General features: G+C 46.3%; 1 protein-coding gene across 3 annotated transcripts in view; it reads right to left on the bottom strand.

Annotated features, from left to right (window-relative positions):
* The window catches only part of LOC116974578 (mitochondrial uncoupling protein 2-like), a 42,082-nt gene extending 24,267 nt beyond the window's left edge, over positions 1-17,815 (bottom strand). For 2 of the 3 annotated variants that reach the window (XR_004412393.1, XM_033023201.1), the window contains exons 1-3: positions 17,352-17,814; positions 11,229-11,290; positions 10,070-10,262 (exon numbers count right to left, since the gene is read on the bottom strand). Coding sequence is in view for 2 of the 3 variants with exons in the window: in XM_033023201.1 (XP_032879092.1) it covers positions 10,070-10,195 (126 nt within the window). In the remaining variant the exon portion in view is untranslated. Of the gene's footprint in view, positions 1-10,069; positions 10,263-11,228; positions 11,291-17,351 lie in introns of all 3 variants that reach the window. The other variant, XM_033023202.1, reaches the window with a different exon arrangement.
* Between the last annotated feature and the right edge of the window lie 362 nt (positions 17,816-18,177).

The following is an 18,177-nucleotide window of genomic DNA, read 5'->3' as shown; positions in this document are numbered from 1 at the left end:
AAATTGTTTGTTGCCCCAAATTTCCAACCTTCTCCGCTTGCAGCACATAACCATTATTCTTTCTAGATTCCTGCAGAGAATGTGAAACAAAGGGAATGATTTTTGTATCTATTGCAATTCCCTCCAGAAATTCCCCTTTGCTTTAAAAGGGCATAGATGTTATCAGTGCCCAAGAAGAGTAAGGCGACATGCCTCAATAACTACCAACCCGAAGAAGTAAGAATTTATTTGTTCCGCTTCGGGGCATATGATGATAAACACTCTTGACTTGTCATGATCTGATGGTATGCAAACTACAAACAGAGACTGCACCATGCCAGATGAGCATAGCAGAAATATTTCTCTCAAGTCAACTGCAGGCCAAAAGCATTGATCAAACCATATATAACAATTACAGCACGGAAACAGGCCATCTCGGCCCTACAAGTCCGTGCCGAACACTTATTTTCCCCTAGTCCCATCTACCTGCACTCAGACCATAACCCTCCATTCCTTTCCCATCCATATACCTATCCAATTTATTTTTAAATGATAAAATCGAACCTGCCTCCACCACTTCCACTGGAAGCTCATTCCACACCGCTACCACTCTCTGAGTAAAGAAGTTCCCCCGCATGTTACCCCTAAACTTCTGTCCCTTAATTCTGAAGTCATGTCCTCTTGTTTGAATCTTCCCTACTCTCAGCGGGAAAAGCTTATCCACGTCAACTCTGTCTATCCCTCTCATCATTTTAAAGACCTCTATCAAGTCCCCCCTTAACCTTCTGCGCTCCAGAGAATAAAGACCAAGTTGAAGAATATTTTGATTTGTATTTTTTTTTCTTTTCAATTCTCCTCACTCTTATAGTTTTCCAGTGGTTTGTCTATTTTTTGAGACGTCATCAAACGGCACGGTGGCGCAGTGGTAGAGTAGGCCAAGAGTTGGGTATTAGCGATAGACAGAAGTGCCAATCTGTTGGCTTGAAGTAGTGATGGGTCAAAAGGTCTATGACCAGATAAAGATAAATTCAGCCAAAGTCAAATATTAAATGAGGTAACCTTGTTAGATCCAGACAGTAAATCCAAAACTATGATTAGACTCGTGTGTGACCTAGACAGGCCAGAGTAAATATAATACCCAAATTAGACCAGTATATGAATGCTCAACATTATTTGGCATATTTATGCAAACCCAATGAAGGGATAAAAATCTCACCATGTCTTCTGACAAGCATTTCAGTTTCTATTTATGTCATTTAAAAATTCCAATTCACAGAAAGGAATTTGAAGGCAATTCATTTAATATCTGATATTGTACTGTATCAGAATCTGATGTAAGTTCTTGACCTGAATGTCAACAATTCCTTTACTCCCCACAGACTCACTGAGTTCTCCCACCGGCTTGTCTGCATTCCAAGAACTGGTTCTAGATCCGAAACACTCCCAAACACTCATTGCCCTTTACTTCGCACAGCTGCCTTTTTGCATCACAAAAATGTGGTTAATTAACAAGATTTTAATTGTGATTGGATGTATATGCAATGATATGGAAAACAAACCAATGACCAGTTTTACTTCAGTGAAAATTCTGTATGGTATTGGTCCTATTTCCAGACTAAGCCAACATGAAGTGCCATTGATTCCAAACTGGAGCAAGCATACTGTTCCATTCAAACACGGAGGTGTATTGGAATTGGACCCACAGATACCAACCAGACACAGGGCCAACCTAGGTTAAAATAAGTCACAAAGTGCTGGTGTAACTCAGTGGGTCAGGCAACATCTCAGGAGAACATGGGTCGGGACCTTTCTTCAGTCTTTAGATCCTTCTTCAACCTGAGTAATGTGCAGCAGCATGTGTACTTTGGTGCCTTTCAATGACGTCTCCATCTTTAACCACATGATGATGATGATGATGATTCAGTATTAACCTAGTCTCGATTGACTAAAGAGGAAGTGGGAACTGAATTTCTTTCACACAAACTTTTCCTCGTGGCACAGAGTGGCCCCATCGCAGAAGTGGAAGTATCCTGAGCTAATTCTGCTACCACCGCCATCTATTGCAACAAGTGATGGCTCCCACTGAGTGTCGCCGGAAGTTTGCGTCCTTTGCAGGACGGACGATGACAGCGATGTCAACATTTGAAACATGGAAGATGGACACGAAAGAAGAAGGGCACTGAGTAAACAAATTGATCCATTCCCCTTGCAAGGAATAATCAAAGAAGGCAGTGGCCGGCTCAACCAAACAAGTGTGTAGGAAGGAACTGTAGATGCTGGTATAAACCGAAGGCAGACACAAAAAGCTGGAGTAGCTCAACGGGCCAGGCAGCATCTCTGGGTAGAAGGAATTGGTAAAGTTTCGGGTCAAGGCCCTTCTTCAGACTGAAAGTCACGGGAAAGGGAAACGAGAGATAGACGATGATGTAGAGAGAAATACAGAACAATGAATAAAAGATATGCAAAAAAGTAACGCTGATTAAGGAAACAGGCCGTTGTTAGTTGTTTGTTGGGCGAAAACAAGAAGCTGGTGCGACTTGGGTGGGGGTGGGATGGAAAGAGAGGAAAGGCCAGGGTTACTTGAAGTTAGAGAAATCATATCTCAACCAAACAAGTTCATTTTGCTTTGGGACTGGGATTAAAAGAGAACAGAAGTCCCACCCAGATTGGCTGCTCGGGAAGTGCAATTTCCCATGCAGCTACACACAAGGGGATCTACAAAGCTCCTTACACAGCAACAGTCAGCAATCAGTCTTAAGGAAACCGCCAACTTCTATCTTCAGGAGAAGTGAAAGATGAGAAAAATCCCCATTTTTAGAGGTTGAGTAACCCATTATTTGTATCAGCAATACCATACTACTAGAGGTCCTTTAAAAGATTACAGATGAAAGGAATTCACTTTCTTGTTCAGATCATTACAATATTCCGGGCACTTCTACACATGTATGGTAGATGAGCGTAAACACGGCCTGGTTTGGCAACTCAAGCAGGCAGCATCTGTGGAGGCAGAGGGATGGTCAATGTTTTGAGTCGGAACTCTGCATCAGGACTCGAGCAGGGTCGTTACCTAAAATGTTGACTATCCCTCTGTCTCCACAGAAGCTGCCTGACCCGCTCAGGTCCTCCATTAGTTAACATTTTTACAGTATCTGTTCCTCTCCCTGCACTTTGCTGGCTGACATAGAAACATAGAAACATAGAAAATAGGTACAGGAGGAGGGCATTCAGCCCTTCGAGCCATTGTGATCATGGTTGATTGTCCCCAATCAATAACCCGTGCCTGCCTTCTCCCCACATCCCATATCCCCATAGCCCCATAGAGCTCTATCTAACTCTCTCTTAAATCCATCCAGTGACTTGGCCTCCACTGCTCTCTGTGGCAGGGAATTCCACAAATTCACAACTCTCTGGGTGAAAAAGTTATTTCCCACCTCAGTCTTAAATGGCTTCCTCTTTATTCAAAGACTGTGGCCCCTGGTTCTGGATTCACCCAACATTGGGAACATTTTTCCTGTATCTAGCTTGTCCAGTCCTTTTATAATTTTATATGTTTCTATAAGAACCCCCTCATCCTTCTAAACTCCAGTGAATACAAGCCTAGTCTTTTCAATCTTTCCTCATATGACAGTCCTGCCATCCCAGGGATCAATCTCGTGAACCTACGCTGCACTGCCTCAATCACAATGAATGAATGAATGAATACGTTTATTGTCATTGCACAAACTGTGCAACGAAATTCCATTACATCTCCTCCGGTTAAAAAAAATACAAACACGACAACCATTAACACATATGTACACTTATTAGTAAAATAATAAATAAGTATTTTAAAAGAGTTTAAAAGAATTTGGCAGCATTTCTTGGAATTATATTTTGCTTCCCCAGTGTTCTCTGTTGGAATTTAGCTCTTTTATCGCACATGGGTAGAAACTATTTTTTAGTCTACCGGTGCAAGCCTTCAGAGACCTGAATCGCCTCCCCGAGGGTAGCAGAGTAAAAAGGTGGTTGGCAGGGTGGGATGTGTCCTGCTTGATATTTGTGGCCCGGCGCAAGCATCGGGCCCTATATATGTCATCCAAGGAGGGTAGTTGGGCGTTTGTAATGCGCTGCGCAGTTTTTATAATTCCCTGCAGCGCCCTCCTTTCCGCCACAGTACAGCTGGCAAACCACACCAGGATTCCATAGGAGAGGATACTTTCCACGGCGCATCGGTAGAAGGACAGCAGCAGCGGCTGTGAGACGTTTGCTCTCCGCAGAGACCTCAGGAAATACAGCCGCTGATGCGACTTCTTCACGAGAGTGACGGTGTTCATTTGCCATTTGAGGTCCTGGGAGATGTTTATTCCCAGGAACTTAAAGCCGATGACTCTCTCCACCATGTCTCCTTTGATGTATAAGGGAGCAGGTTCCTCTCTCCTCTTCCTCCTGAAGTCAACGACCAGTTCTTTTGTCTTTGATGGGTTGAGTACCAGGTTGTTTTTGGTACACCAGACAGTCAGTTTTTGGACTTCATCCCTGTAGGCAAACTTGTCGTTGTTGTTTATCAGTCCCACCACAGTCGTGTCGTCCGCAAACTTGATGATCCTGTTTGTACTGTGTGTTGGTATACAGTCATAAATGTATATTGTATACAAGATGGGACTCAGCACACAACCTTGTGGCGCACCTGTGCTGAGCGTCAGGACTGGGGAGTAATTGGACCCCATCCTGACAGTCTGTGGGCGGTCTGTTAGAAAGTCCTTAATCCATCCGCATGTGTTTGCATTAACACCCAGATCAGACAGTTTGTCCACCATTCTGCTGGGGATGATTGGATTAAATGCAGAACTAAAATCTACAAATAACATCCTCACATATGAGCCAGGACGCTCCAGATGTGTCAGTGCAGAATGTAGAGCTATGTTGATGGCCTCCTCCGTTGACCTATTTGCTCTATATGCAAACTGATGCTGATCCAGGGTGGATGGGAGTGAGGACTTAATGTGGGCCAGGACCAGCCGTTCAAAACACTTCATCACCGTTGAAGTGAGAGCAACAGGTCTATAGTCATTCAAGCTGGTAATGGATGTTTTTTTGGGTACAGGCACGATGGTAGCAGTCTTAAAGCATTTAGGGACAGTGCACGTTGACAGAGAGAGGTTGAAGATGTCGCTAAAAACCTCCGCTAACTGGTCTGCACAGTCCCGCAATACTCTCCCTGGGATGCCATCTGGGCCAGCAGCCTTCCTGGGGTTGACCCTGCGGAGTGTTCTTCTGACATCCTCCGTACTCACAGCGAGTGGCACAGTGAGTGCCAGGTCGTCAGTGCTGGGCGCGGCTGCAGGTGCAGGCTCTGCCTCATTCAGCTCAAAACGGGCGAAAAAATGGTTGAGCTCCTCAGCTAGCGAGTTGTTACTGCTGCAGATGATCGGCCCCCCCTTGCCCTTGTAGTTTGTGAGTTGCTGAATGCCCTGCCAGACACGCCGAGGGTCCCTCTCGTTAAAATACCCCTCTAACCTTCTTCCATAGGCTGTCTTTGCCTCTTTAATGGCTCTCTTTAGTTTAGATCTGGCAGTGCTGTACAATTCATCACTGCCAGATCTAAAGGCTGAGTTGCGTTCCCTCAGCAGATTCCTGACATCCCTGGTCATCCATGGTTTGTTGTTTGGATAGCACCTGACCTCCCTGTCGACAGTGACGTTGTTGATACAGTTCTGTATATAGAACATGACTGTAGATGTATATTCCTGTATGTCCTGGTTTGCAAACAAGTCCCACTCGGTGCGCTCAAAACAGTCCTGAAGTTGGGCGGCAGCGCCCTCGGGCCAAGTCTCTATGTTTCTCACACTGGGCTTGGTTCTCATAATGAGAGGTCTGTATGCCGGGGTGAGAAAGAGTGATAGATGGTCAGACTGGCCGAGATGAGGGAGAGAGGAGGCTTTGTATCCATCCCTAATGTTGCTGTACACGTGATCCAGTGCATTTTGACCTCTCGTCGGACACGTGACATGCTGGTGGAATTTAGGGAGGACAGTTTTTAGATTAGCCTGGTTGAAATCTCCAGCCACGATGAAAATCCCATCAGGGTGCGCCATCTGTAATTTGTTGATTGATGCTAGCAGGGTGTTCAGTGCTAGCTTGACGTTAGCGCTTGGTGGAATATAAACAGCCAGAATAACAACAGTTGTGAACTCCCGCGGCAGGTAGAAGGGTCGACATGTCCTTCCTCAAATTAGGAGACTAAAACTGTACACAATACTCCAGATGTGGTCTCACCAGAGCCCTATACAACTGCAGAAGAACCTCTTTACTCCTATACTGAAATCCTCTTGTTATGAAGGCCAACATTCCATTAGCTTTCTTCACTGCCTGCTGTACCTGCACACCAACTTTCAGTGACCAGTGTACAAGGACGCCTCGGTCTCGCTGTACCTCCCCCTTACCTAAACTAACCCCATTGAGATAATAATCTGCCCCCTTATTTTTGCCGCCAAAGTGGATAACCTCACATTTATCTATATCATACTGCACCTGCCACGCATCTGCCCACACACTCAACCTGTCCAGGTCACCCTGCAACCTCCTAACATCCTCTTCACAGTTCACACTGCCACCCAGCTTTGTGTCATCCGCAAACTTGCTAGTGTTGCTCCTAATTCCCTCTTCCAAATCATTAATATATATGGTAAACAGTTGCGTCACCAGTCTCCCGTGCGGGACCTTTAGTCACCAGTCTCCTGTGCGGGACCTTATCGAAGGCTTTCTGAAAGTCTAGATACACTACATCCACTGGCACCCCTTCATCCGTTTTACTTGTCACATCCTCAAAAATTCCAGAAGATTAGTCAAGCATGATTTCCCTTTCATAAATCCATGTTGACTTGGACTAATCCTTTTACTGCTATCCAAATGCCCCATTATTACCTCTTTAATAATTGGCTCCAGCATCTTTCCCACCACCGAAGTCAGGCTAACTGGTCTGTAATTCCCCGTTTTCTCTCTCTCGCTCCTTGCTGACCTGCTGACCATTTCCAGCGTTTGCCCTCTTTGGCTTTTTGGTGATTTTTTAAAAAACATTTTCCTGTAGAGCAGCTTGGCACATTCTACATTCATGCTGTACAAGTGAAAGTTGAAATGGATAACTGACCATAAATGAATAGATAACTCCAAGAATGTAGAATAAGGAGGCGTTGTTTAAGAATGTGATTTATCATAAGATCATAAGGGATAGAATTAGGCATTCGGCCCATCAAGTATCATGGCTGATCTATCTCTGCCTCCTAACCCCAATCTCTTGCCTTCTCCTCATAACCTCTGACACCTGTACTAATCAATCATCTATTAGAGAAGACCATGAACACATTTTGTCTCTCAGACATCGCTCCCTAACTTCCACCAACATGTCTCCTGCCCAAACACCCTCGACCACTGCTACACCACCAACAAGAATGCCTATCGTTCTATCCCTCGCCCTCACTTTGGTAAATCCGACCATACTGCGGTGCTGCTTCTTCCTGCCTACAGGCAGCAATTAAAGAGCACACCCCCAGGGGTGAGGACTGTACAGAGCTGGTCGGGGGGGCAGAGGAACAACTCCAGGACTGTTTGGAGTCTGTAGATTGGGCAATGTTCAGGGATCCGGCAACGGACCTGAACGAATACGCCACAGTCGTTACAGACTTCATAAAGAAATGTGTGGAGGACTGCATCCCAACAAAAACCTTCCAAGTGTTTCCCCATCAGAAGCCTTGGATGAACTAAGAGATCCGCAATCTTCTGAATTCCAGTTCCCGGGCATTCATATCCGAAGATACCAAGGACTACAAGAAGTCCAGGTACGACCTTAGTAAGGCCATCAAAAAGGCCAAAAGGAACTTCTGCTCCAAACTGGAGGATGAGACAGATGTTCGGCAGCTGTGGCGGGGCCTGAATGCAATCACCTCCTGCAAGGCGAAATCAGGAGGCAGCACGCATGTCAGCGACACATCACTCCCTGACGAGCTCAATGTGTTTTACGCACGCTTTGATAGGGAGAATACTGATGTGCCTTCTCGAGCCCCCATTCACTGTGATGGTATTTCAGTCGCGGTCCCTGAGGTCGACGTCAGAAAATCCTTCAGAGGGGTGAACCCTCGGAAAGCGCCTGGTGCTATACCCGTTCGTGTTCTAAAAACCTGTGCGGACCAACTGGCTGGAAATTTTACGGATATTTTCAACCTCTCACTTCTGAGGTCTGAGGTCCCCACCTGCTTTAAAAGGGCATCAATTATACCGGTGCCCAAGAAGAGCAAGGTGACGTGTCTCAATGACTATCGACCAGTGGCACTAACGTCGGTGGTGATGAAGTGCTTTGAGAGGTTGGTTATGGTGCACATCAACTCCTACCTCGACAAAAAACCTGGACCCACTGCAGTTCGCTTACCGCCACAACAGATCAACAGTGGATGCGATCTCTCTGGCCCTCCACTCCGCTCTGGACCACTTGGACAACAAAAGCTCATATGTCAGGCTGTTATTCATTGATTACAGCTCGGCATTTAATACAATCATCCCCTCCAAGCTGGTTACCAAACTCGCAGAACTGGGTCTCTGCGCATCCCTCTGCAATTGGATCCTCGACTTTCCGTATTGACCAAGATCTGTCCATATTGGTGGAAATGTGTCAGCCTCGATTACAATCAGCATGGGAGCACCTCAAGGCTGCGTACTCAGCCCCCTGCTGTACTCACTCTATACTCATGACTGCGTAGCCAGACATAGTGCGAACTCCGTCATCAAGTTCGCTGACGACACCACTGTTGTGGGCCGTATCACTGATGGAGATGAGTCAGAGTATAGAAGGAAGATAGACCGTTTGACCAAATGGTGCCAGCACAATAACCTGGCTCTCAACACCAGCAAAACCAAACAATTTATTGTGGACTTTGGAAGGGGTAGGATGGGGACCCACAGTCCCGTTTATATCAACGGGTCAATGGTGGAGAGGGTCAAGAGCTTCAAATTCCTGGGCGTGCATATCTCTGAAGATCTCTCCTGGTCCGAGAACACTGATCTAATTATAAAGAAAACACATCAGCGCCTCTACTTCCTGAGAAGATTACGGAGAGTTGGTATGTCAAGGAGGACTCTCTCTAACTTCTACAGGTGCACAGTAGAGAGCATGCTGACCGGTTGCATCGTGGTTTGGTTCGGCAACTTGAGCGCCCAGGAGCGGAAAAGACTACAAAAAGTTGTAAACACTGCCGAGTCCATCATCGGCTCTGACCTCCCTACCATCGAGGGGATCTATCGCAGTCGCTGCCTCAAAAAGGCTGCCAGCATCATCAAGGATCCACACCATCCTGGCCACACACTCATCTCCCTGCTGCCTTCAGGTAGAAGGTACAGGAGCCTGAAATCTGCGACATCCAGGTTCAGGAATAGCTACTTCCCCACAGCCCTCAGGATATTAAACTCAACTCGATCAAAACTCTGAACATTAATAGCCCATTGCACTTTATCTGATTATTTATGTGTGTATATATATATTCATTGGTATATGGTCACACTGATCTGTTCTGTATTTATTTATGCCTACTTATTCTGTTGTGCTGAAGCAAAGCAAGAATTTAATTGTCCTATCTGGGACACATGACAATAAACTCTCTTGGTCTCTTGATCTTGATCTTTATCTTGAGGATGAGAATCCTAAGAGTTATTTGCCTAAGTAATTGGCTCCATGAATATGTTGAGTTTTTATGTGCAATTGGCAGTCAGGCAAGAGGTCAGCCACGATCTTATTGAAGATAAGCCATGATCTTATTGCAGAACTGGCTCAGGGCCTATTTATGCTCTTATTTATTAATACTCATAGACTCGTGCAGTGTAAAAATAAATGATTTTGTACACCTCTGTAAGATCACCCCCTCAACCTCCTGCGCTTCCCTATCCATCCATGTTATTCCACCAGTTGCAAGGTGAACATCGTACATCAAAAACAAAGTACTGATGCTGTAGCAATTTAGACACAGATATCTTTATCCAATTAGGAAGTATACTGACCAACAATGCCAGGGTGACAGTCAAGAGAAATAACACGAGATATATTCATCAGTCCATGCAAAAAATGTACCTGTAATCTCACTTTGGTCGTATCAAGAGGGAATGTAATGAGATCGGCAATGCAAGCTGCTAACCCGGCACCAAGTACTTTTATACTAGATGGTGGAGGGACATCCAGGGGCTTTAATCCAACCATATTCAGCCTTTTTTACAGGTGGCTGGGAAGTGAACATTCCTGCACATTCACCATTCTTCAATCAAACCTGCAAGAAAGTAAAATTAAGGAAACGGAACACCTTGGTTTTTTTTCCCTTCTCAAGAGGGATAAAAAAACAACCCAGCAGAGCTTTTAAAGTACGGCCAGAATAGATTGCAAGGACCAGTACTTGCCAAGTTCATTATCACTGGAGTCCATGCATTCTGCTTACCTACAAATCTTGTAGAAGAATAAAAGGAAACTCAATATATGAACTGTCAAAGGCCCTTTGTCCCACCAGTCTGCCCTAGACAGGTACATGGATAGGACTGGTTTGGAGAGATATGGGTCAAATGCAAGCAGGTGGGACTAGTTTAGCTGGGACATGTTGGCCGGTTTGGACCTGTTTCCACGCTGTATCACTCTGTCAAGCTATGGCTCTATTAAAGCACGGTGTTACCAGTTGTGAAAACACTCCTAATGGGCCTGTCCCACTTGGCGATGTTTTAGGCAACTGCCGGAGACTGTCATAGTCGTAGCAGGTCGCCGACAACCTACGTCATCCTGGCGACAACCTACAACAGCACCTACGTCAGAAGAAGTCAAGCTACGCTCATTGGCGTCAAACCCACTGTCATCGAAAATGTTTCAACTTTTTGCGCGACTGAGGAGACTATTCCCGGCAACCACCGGCGAACATGTGGTGACAAACTAGTCGCCTGTAGTTGCCTAAAAATCGCCTAAGTGGGACAGGCCCATAGCCCATCCAAAACTAGAGAGAGAATTAACCAGAAAATTATGCAGGAGCTTTGGGGTAAAATGTCTGGGAAGCTCTTCCTTCCATCTATACAATTGTAATTAGTCCATCGGGCTCCAATACCTTTAAATAAGATGTGACGTGCATCCTCAAGAATAATAGCTGGAGCTCCTGCTTAAAGCACTAGAGAATCACCATCCACACATCAGAGGCTGGTCTATTCCAAAGATCCACTATCCCCTGTGCAAAGAACAACTCCTGACATCTACAACTTACCTTTAAGTGAATTTGGAGGACTGTTTGGCAGGAGACCTCTGAGATGCTGCAATCGTGACCAACTGCAAGAAAGGGGAATGTAAAAATCAGAGGGATTGTCTATTGTCTGCCAAAGGCAAGATCACCACCTAAGTCCTCTGCATTCCGATGGAAGAGAGCTGCTACCCAGGGCAGTGTGAATTCTGTCCATCAAGAGCAGCAATGGGCATGATTTTCATTGTGCAACAATGCCAAGAAACATCCACCTGAAAGTACTTTGTTGCTGTCAAATGAGAGGAATGTAAATAACCTTGTTCAAAAGTAGACTCCACTCAGAAGCCCATATCCATCCTATGTTTGGCACCCTATGGCATGACTCCAACTGACTGGTCCACCACAGTCACAGTGTAGGCCAAGGTCAAGGCAGTCTGGCCATATTGTAATCCTCAATCTCAATACTGCACCTCATTTCCATCCAGCTCCCCAGTGGAATGAAGCCAATTACATGGTGGGTGGCGTGACCGACGTCGCAGCGGCCTCTGCAGTCCGTCTGTCTTGTTTTATTGTTTTGTCCCGTGAGGGGTATAGTTTGTAGTGGTTTTTTAAACTGTGTATGTGTGGGGGGCGGGGGAAACTTTTAAATCTCTTCCCTGTACGGGAACCCGACCTTTTCCCTGCCGGGTCTCCGTTGTTGTTGGGGCCCAGCACCGTGGAGCGGCCTCCAACCGGAACGACCTGGGGGCTCAAGTCACGGAGCCGGCGGAGCTGCGAACTTGCCATCGTGGGGCTGGCCGGCTTCGGGGCGTGTAGAGCTGTGGTGGCGCGCTGCTGCGACCCGACTCCGGTGGATGGTGACACCCGGAGCTCGAGGGTCCCCGGTGGGGGACTGCTTTGCGGAGCACCAGCAACAGCAACTTCTCCCGCCCGAAATTCAGGTTTGAAAGTGGCCTGGAGCGGGGCCTTACATCGCCCGGCACAGCTTAAACAGTCGCGGGACTTGCTAGCAGCCGCCGAGGGCTCCAACATCAAGACCTGGAGCGGGGCCTTACATCGCCCGGCGCGGCTTTAAATGGCCGCGGGATTTGCTAGCGACCGCCGGGGGTTTTGACTTTGACTTCGGGAGAAGAATGGAGAGCAGGGGAGAGGCAAGACTTTGCCTTCCATCACAGTGAGGAGGAGATTCACTGTGATGGATGTTTGTGTAAATTGTGTTGGTGTGCGTCTTGGTTCTTTTTCTTGTTTGTATGACTGCAGAAACCAAATTTCAGTTGAACTTCATGCGAGGTTGAAATGACAAATAAATGGTATTGTATCGGTATTGTATGTCAACAGGGAAATTGTCTAACCTTTGCTGAAGCAAGGCCATCCTCATTTATGTGCAGGGACAAGCTCAAGTCGTCACGGAACCATACTATGAGGTGTACAAAACCAGACTTTACGCCAAATGACTGAGGCAAGGCCCATCTGACATTTAAGTTCCAAGACGCCTTGGATACGGAGATCAGTTTCCACATCCCAAGGGCATCCTCATAGCAAAGGCAGATATCTTTGTCCAAGTACCGAGAGTGGCTGTGATGGGAATATACAGTGGCCAATCGAAAACAGAAATAATTTAGAATATGCCAAACAGCTTGCTTATCCATCCCATCAATCTCCTCCCTTTAAGCTGCTGCAGAGTTTGTAATTCACTGATAAATCCTATCAACCACTCCAGAACTACAGTCCACCCTGGAACACAAACAATTTTATAGACCAGATCGTAGCCTACCCTTATTTTGTTTGCTGGTTCTTCTGAACCTGGTAAAACATATCCCAGGTGTTTGGCTCAGGCCACATCTATCCTGTATTGTTGCTCAAGGTGTAGCAACAGCAGATTTCACAGGCAAGGGGCTATAAATTGAGTCATACAGTAGAGAAACAGGCCATTCAGCCCACCGTGTACATGGAGCAAAGGCCTGTAAGCTTCTCTGCCAAGGCGGTTTGTGCCTGTCCAGACAAATGCTGTCAGCTACTCTACTTCAACCTATCTCTCTGGCAATGCATTCCAAGGACTTTTATCACTCTCTGGGTGGAAAGAGTCCCCCTTAAGGGCCTGTCCCACTTAAGCGACTTTTTAGGCGAGTGCAGGAGACTCTGCGCTCGCCACATGTTCGCTGGTAGTCTCTGGCGAGTCTCCTTCATTGTCGCGAGGAGTTCCTGCATTCTGGGAACCAGTCGCGGCCTCAGTATGGTCGCCGCAAATTTTTCAACATGTGGAACATTTTTCTGCGACCAAAAATTGGTCGCCATGGAGATAATCGATAATCCTGTAGTTGTAGGTGCATTTGTAGTGGGGTCACCATGTAGTTGGAGGTAGTCGAGGTAGTCGTAGGGAGTTTAAGTTAACCTTTGCTGACCGGTCATTTTCATTGGCTCATTGGGGTAAAAAAAACTTAAGCAGGAGTTTTCAGAACAAAGGATAACCGACCGGTAATGTTAAATGTCCGCCGAACTTCACAGCTGTGTATCTCTGGCTTATTAAAAGTTGTCTATCTTCTTAAAAGTTGTCTCCACTCCATCTCCACTCCTTCCCCCACCTTGGATTTATAAACGCCACAATGAGAAGCCAGAACCTTAGCTGGTTCTCAGTTGGATCCCGAACGCACCAGCTGCATGGCTGCATTCATCAATCTACCCCTGGCCATCCCAATAATACAGGCAAGGAACAGGCATTAATGATAGGACTTCACAGTTATACCCCTTGGTGGAGTTGTGGTGGGCACTGAAAGACTATTCATGGAGGGAGAGAAGAGGAACAAGGATTGACCTGAAGAAAACCAAATATAGATGTTTTGTTTAGTTTAGTTTAGAGATACAGCGTGGAAACAGGCACTGTGGCCCACTAAATCCGTGCCGACCGGCGATTCCCGTACACTAGACTCTCCTACACACTTTTTACCCAAGCCAATTAACCTACAAACCTGTACGTCTTTGGAGTGTGGGGGGGAAACCGGAGCTCCCGGAGAAAATCCACGTGCTCACGAGGAGAATGTACAAACTCCGTACAGACAGCACCTATAGTCAGGATTGAATCCAGGTTTCTGGCGCTGTAAGGCAGCAACTCTACCGCTGCACCACCGTGCCCCAACTACAGGTTAGAATTAATTGGCTTCAATCTTCCATCCACCCTGACCACCCTTTGACCTCCGGCACCACCACAACAAAACCCAATACTAACTCATGAAACAGCATCTCCTCAGCCAACTTGGTGCATTACAGCACTCATAACTCAACAAAATAAACCATTTCAGATAAGCAGCCTTTTAAATTTATATCAGTAAGCATGCAGGTACAGCAGGCAGTGAAGATAGCTTATGGCATGTTGACCTTCATAGCGAGAGGAGTTGAGTATAGGAGCAAGGAGGTCCTTCTGCAGTTGTGCAGGGCCCTGTTGAGACCACACACAGAGTATTGTGTACAGTTTTGATCTCCTAATTTGAGGAAGGAGATTCTTGCTATTGGGGGAGTGCAGCGAGTTTCACGAGGTGGCGGGACTGGCATCTGATGAAAGAATGGAGCGACTGGGTTTGTATTCACTGGAATTTAGAAGGATGAGAGGGTGATCTTATAGAAACATAAAATTATTAAGGATTGGACACACTCGATGCAGGAAACATGTTCCCGACGTTGGGGGAGTCCAGAACCAGGGGCCACAGTTTAAGAATAAAGGGTAGGCCATTTAGAACTGAGATGAGGGGAAAAAAATTCACACAGAGAGTTGTAAATTTGTGGAATTCTCTGCCTCAGAAGGCAGTGGAGGCTGATTCACTAGGTGCATTCAAAATAAAGTTGGATAGAGCTCTTAGGGCTAGTAGAATCAAGGGGTATGGGGAGAAGGCAGGAACGGGGTATTGATTGTGGATGATCAGCCATGATCACATTGAATGGCAGTGCTGGCTCATGGGGCCTAAAGGCCTACTCCTGCAGCTATTGTCTATGTATTCTAGGGATCTAACCGACCAATTCTGACGAAAGATCATGATCAGATAATGTTTGTTGTTTTTCTCTCCAACAATCATTCCTCATACGCCGAATGTCTCCGGTATCTAATACCGGTTCATGGAATTCACAGTTACACCTTTGTTTCTATTTTTCTCTCCCCATCCATTGGTCTCTGCACAGGACTGGCAGCTGCGGGGGCCACGTTGCTCTTCGCTGGCCTCTTTATTCTGCTTCTTGAGGGACTTCAGCTCCTGCCGGATCTTGTGGATCTTTGTCACTCGTTGGTTCATGGTGAAAGGTGTTCTGGCCGGCTTCTTCTCCACTGTTCCAAACCTTTCCACAGCTGGGCTGATGATGATTGTCGTCATCGACCGCAGCCTTCGGTCCACGTCTCCCTTCGCAGTTGCTTCTCGCACCTTGTCGACGTCCTCGTCGAACTGATGCCACACTGCCGTCTTGCAGGCCTGAGGCCATTTGACTCGAACCTTCTCTGGAGGTCGGTTCTGAGGGACTTGTAGGCTTCGGGCTCTACGGGGTGCTTCCGGGCCCAGCTCCTCCTGCATCTCACCAGGTAAAACTCCTGTGCGATGTGACACTCCCTCTCCCTCCAAACACTTCATCCGGGTCTGGTGAATCTTCAGGCCTTGACCGTTCTTGCAGACCTTTCCACATCTGCATTTCATACTCATAGTCGGTTGTCCATTGCCATTAGCCTTTGATCCGTCAAATTGGGGTGCTCATCCTCCCCCCCTCTCGGGCACCCCTGAGGGATTTTTTTTCATGAGTTTATCCGTAGTTTGATTGTATCTCCTCCTCACAGAGCATGCGGTTTGGGCTGCCAACCCCCCCATGCCCCGGTTGCCGTCTTTCCGAGCTGTCCACTGTCTCTCCAGTCGTCACCACCCTCTTCTTGGTTCTCAGAAGCACAAGCAGAGTAACTCTGGAGTAACTCTGGCAGCAACTCTGGAGAAAAGGGTTGGGTGAAGTTTCGGGTTGGAAAGAATTATTATCTGAATGGTGGCCGATTAGGAAAAGGGGAGATGCAACGAGACCAGGGTGTCACGGTACACCAGTCATTGAAAGTAGGCATGCAGGTGCAGCAGGCAGTGAAGAAAGCGAATGGTATGTCAGCATTCATAGCAAAAGGATTTGAGTATAGGAGCAGGGAGGTTCTACTGCAGTTGTACAAGGTCTTGGTGAGACCACACCTGGAGTATTGCGTACAGTTTTGGTCTCCTAATCTGAGGAAATACATTCTTGCCATAGAGGGAGTACAGAGAAGGTTCACCAGACTGATTCCTGGGATGGCAGGACTTTCATATGAAGAAAGACTGGATAGACTCGGCTTGTACTCGCTAGAATTTAGAAGATTGAGGGGGGATCTTATAAAAACTTACAAAATTCTTAAGGGGTTGGACAGGCTAGATGCAGGAAGATTATTCCCGATGTTGGGGAAGTCCAGAACAAGGGGTCACAGTTTAAGGATAGGGGGAAGTCTTTTAGGACTGAGATGAGAAAATCATTTTTTACACAGAGAGTGGTGAATCTGTGGAATTCTCTGCCACAGAAGGTAGTTGAGGCCAGTTCATTGGCTATATTTAAGAGGGAGTTAGATGTGCCCCTCGTGACTAAAGGGATCATGTGGTATGGAGAGAAGGCAGGTACAGGATACTGAGTTGGATGATCAGCCATGATCATATTGAATGGCAGTGCAGGCTCGAAGGGCCGAATGGCCTACTCCTGCACCTATTTTCTATGTTTCTATGAAACTTTCTTCAGACTGGTCAGATTTCTGCCTGACCCGCTGCAGTTACTCCAGCACGTTGTGTTTATCCACCGTAACACTGCTCTGGTCCCTCCACCCACCTCTCTCTCAAGAAGTTCTCGACTGGAAACAACAAACTCACACAGATGCTGCTCGACCCGTGGAGTGTTTCCAACGTTTCCCTATTTTACTCCAACTCAGTACCGAGAGAGTTAAGATACTGGGTCAAAAAAAAAAAACATTTACAGTACAAGAACGTATCAGATGCTATTTCACATTGCACATCCACCTGTGTTTCTTATGGCAAAGTGGGTTGATTTAATGCCAAACTATTGATTTAATCGTTTATGCAATTCAGCTAAAATTAATAAGGAAAAGTAACTGGTCAATGTTCTTACCTGATGCACTACAGAAAAACTAGCAAAGGAAACGTTGACACCAAACTTCTCCAACGAGCTTGCATTCTCGTCCACATCTGCCTCAACTCACTCCGAACAGTTGCAACGCCTGTGCTGGTCTCTATTTATACAGGGAGATTGCTGCTCATTGGTTAAGGAATAGATACATTCGTCTTGGCAACTCGCTGTCCGGGATAGGAATCTCGCACACTCCAACACCACAGGATGGGTCACCAGCGGGGCAAGGAGACCACGGATCACATGCTTGTAAACATCAACATGGGACACGAGTCCCGTCACAGAGAATGTTGACTGCCGAGCAACTCACAACCATATCGCTTCAAATACCCAAAGAAATAGTCAAAGTACCCAAGAAAGTCCCATTCTGCTTATACAGGTCTGAAGAAGGGTCCGTATTCCTTTTCTCCAGAGGCGCTGCCTAACCCGCTGAGTTACTCCAGTTTGCCTTTCCTGTTCTACATACAATGCCTCGTGTTGTTCCTGTTCTGTGGAGCTTTTATTCTTTAATATCTCATGTATATGGAGCGTTATTAATGCGCGTCAAACGTAGACATGCCTGCACAGGATGTGAATTTTGTTTACGCTCTTGAAGGCGGAATAAACGCTGGAAGCGCCTTAAACTCAATCATTATGTCATTACTAATTAAGCTGTTCAGTTTTTCGGAAACATTAAAAATGGCATTAGATGCCACCTTTTAAGTGGCCTCACCCAAATGACACATACCCGATAAGACGCACTCCATTCTCGTGATGTTTCTCATATTTGTTGCCATTATGTACGAGTCGCACGTAATATTAATCTATG

Source organism: Amblyraja radiata, chromosome 6 (genome assembly GCF_010909765.2).
Source record: "Amblyraja radiata isolate CabotCenter1 chromosome 6, sAmbRad1.1.pri, whole genome shotgun sequence".
NCBI lineage: Eukaryota > Metazoa > Chordata > Chondrichthyes > Rajiformes > Rajidae > Amblyraja > Amblyraja radiata.
The sequence above is the reverse complement of the archived record's forward strand: the minus strand, read 5'-3'. Positions and strand labels throughout refer to the sequence as shown.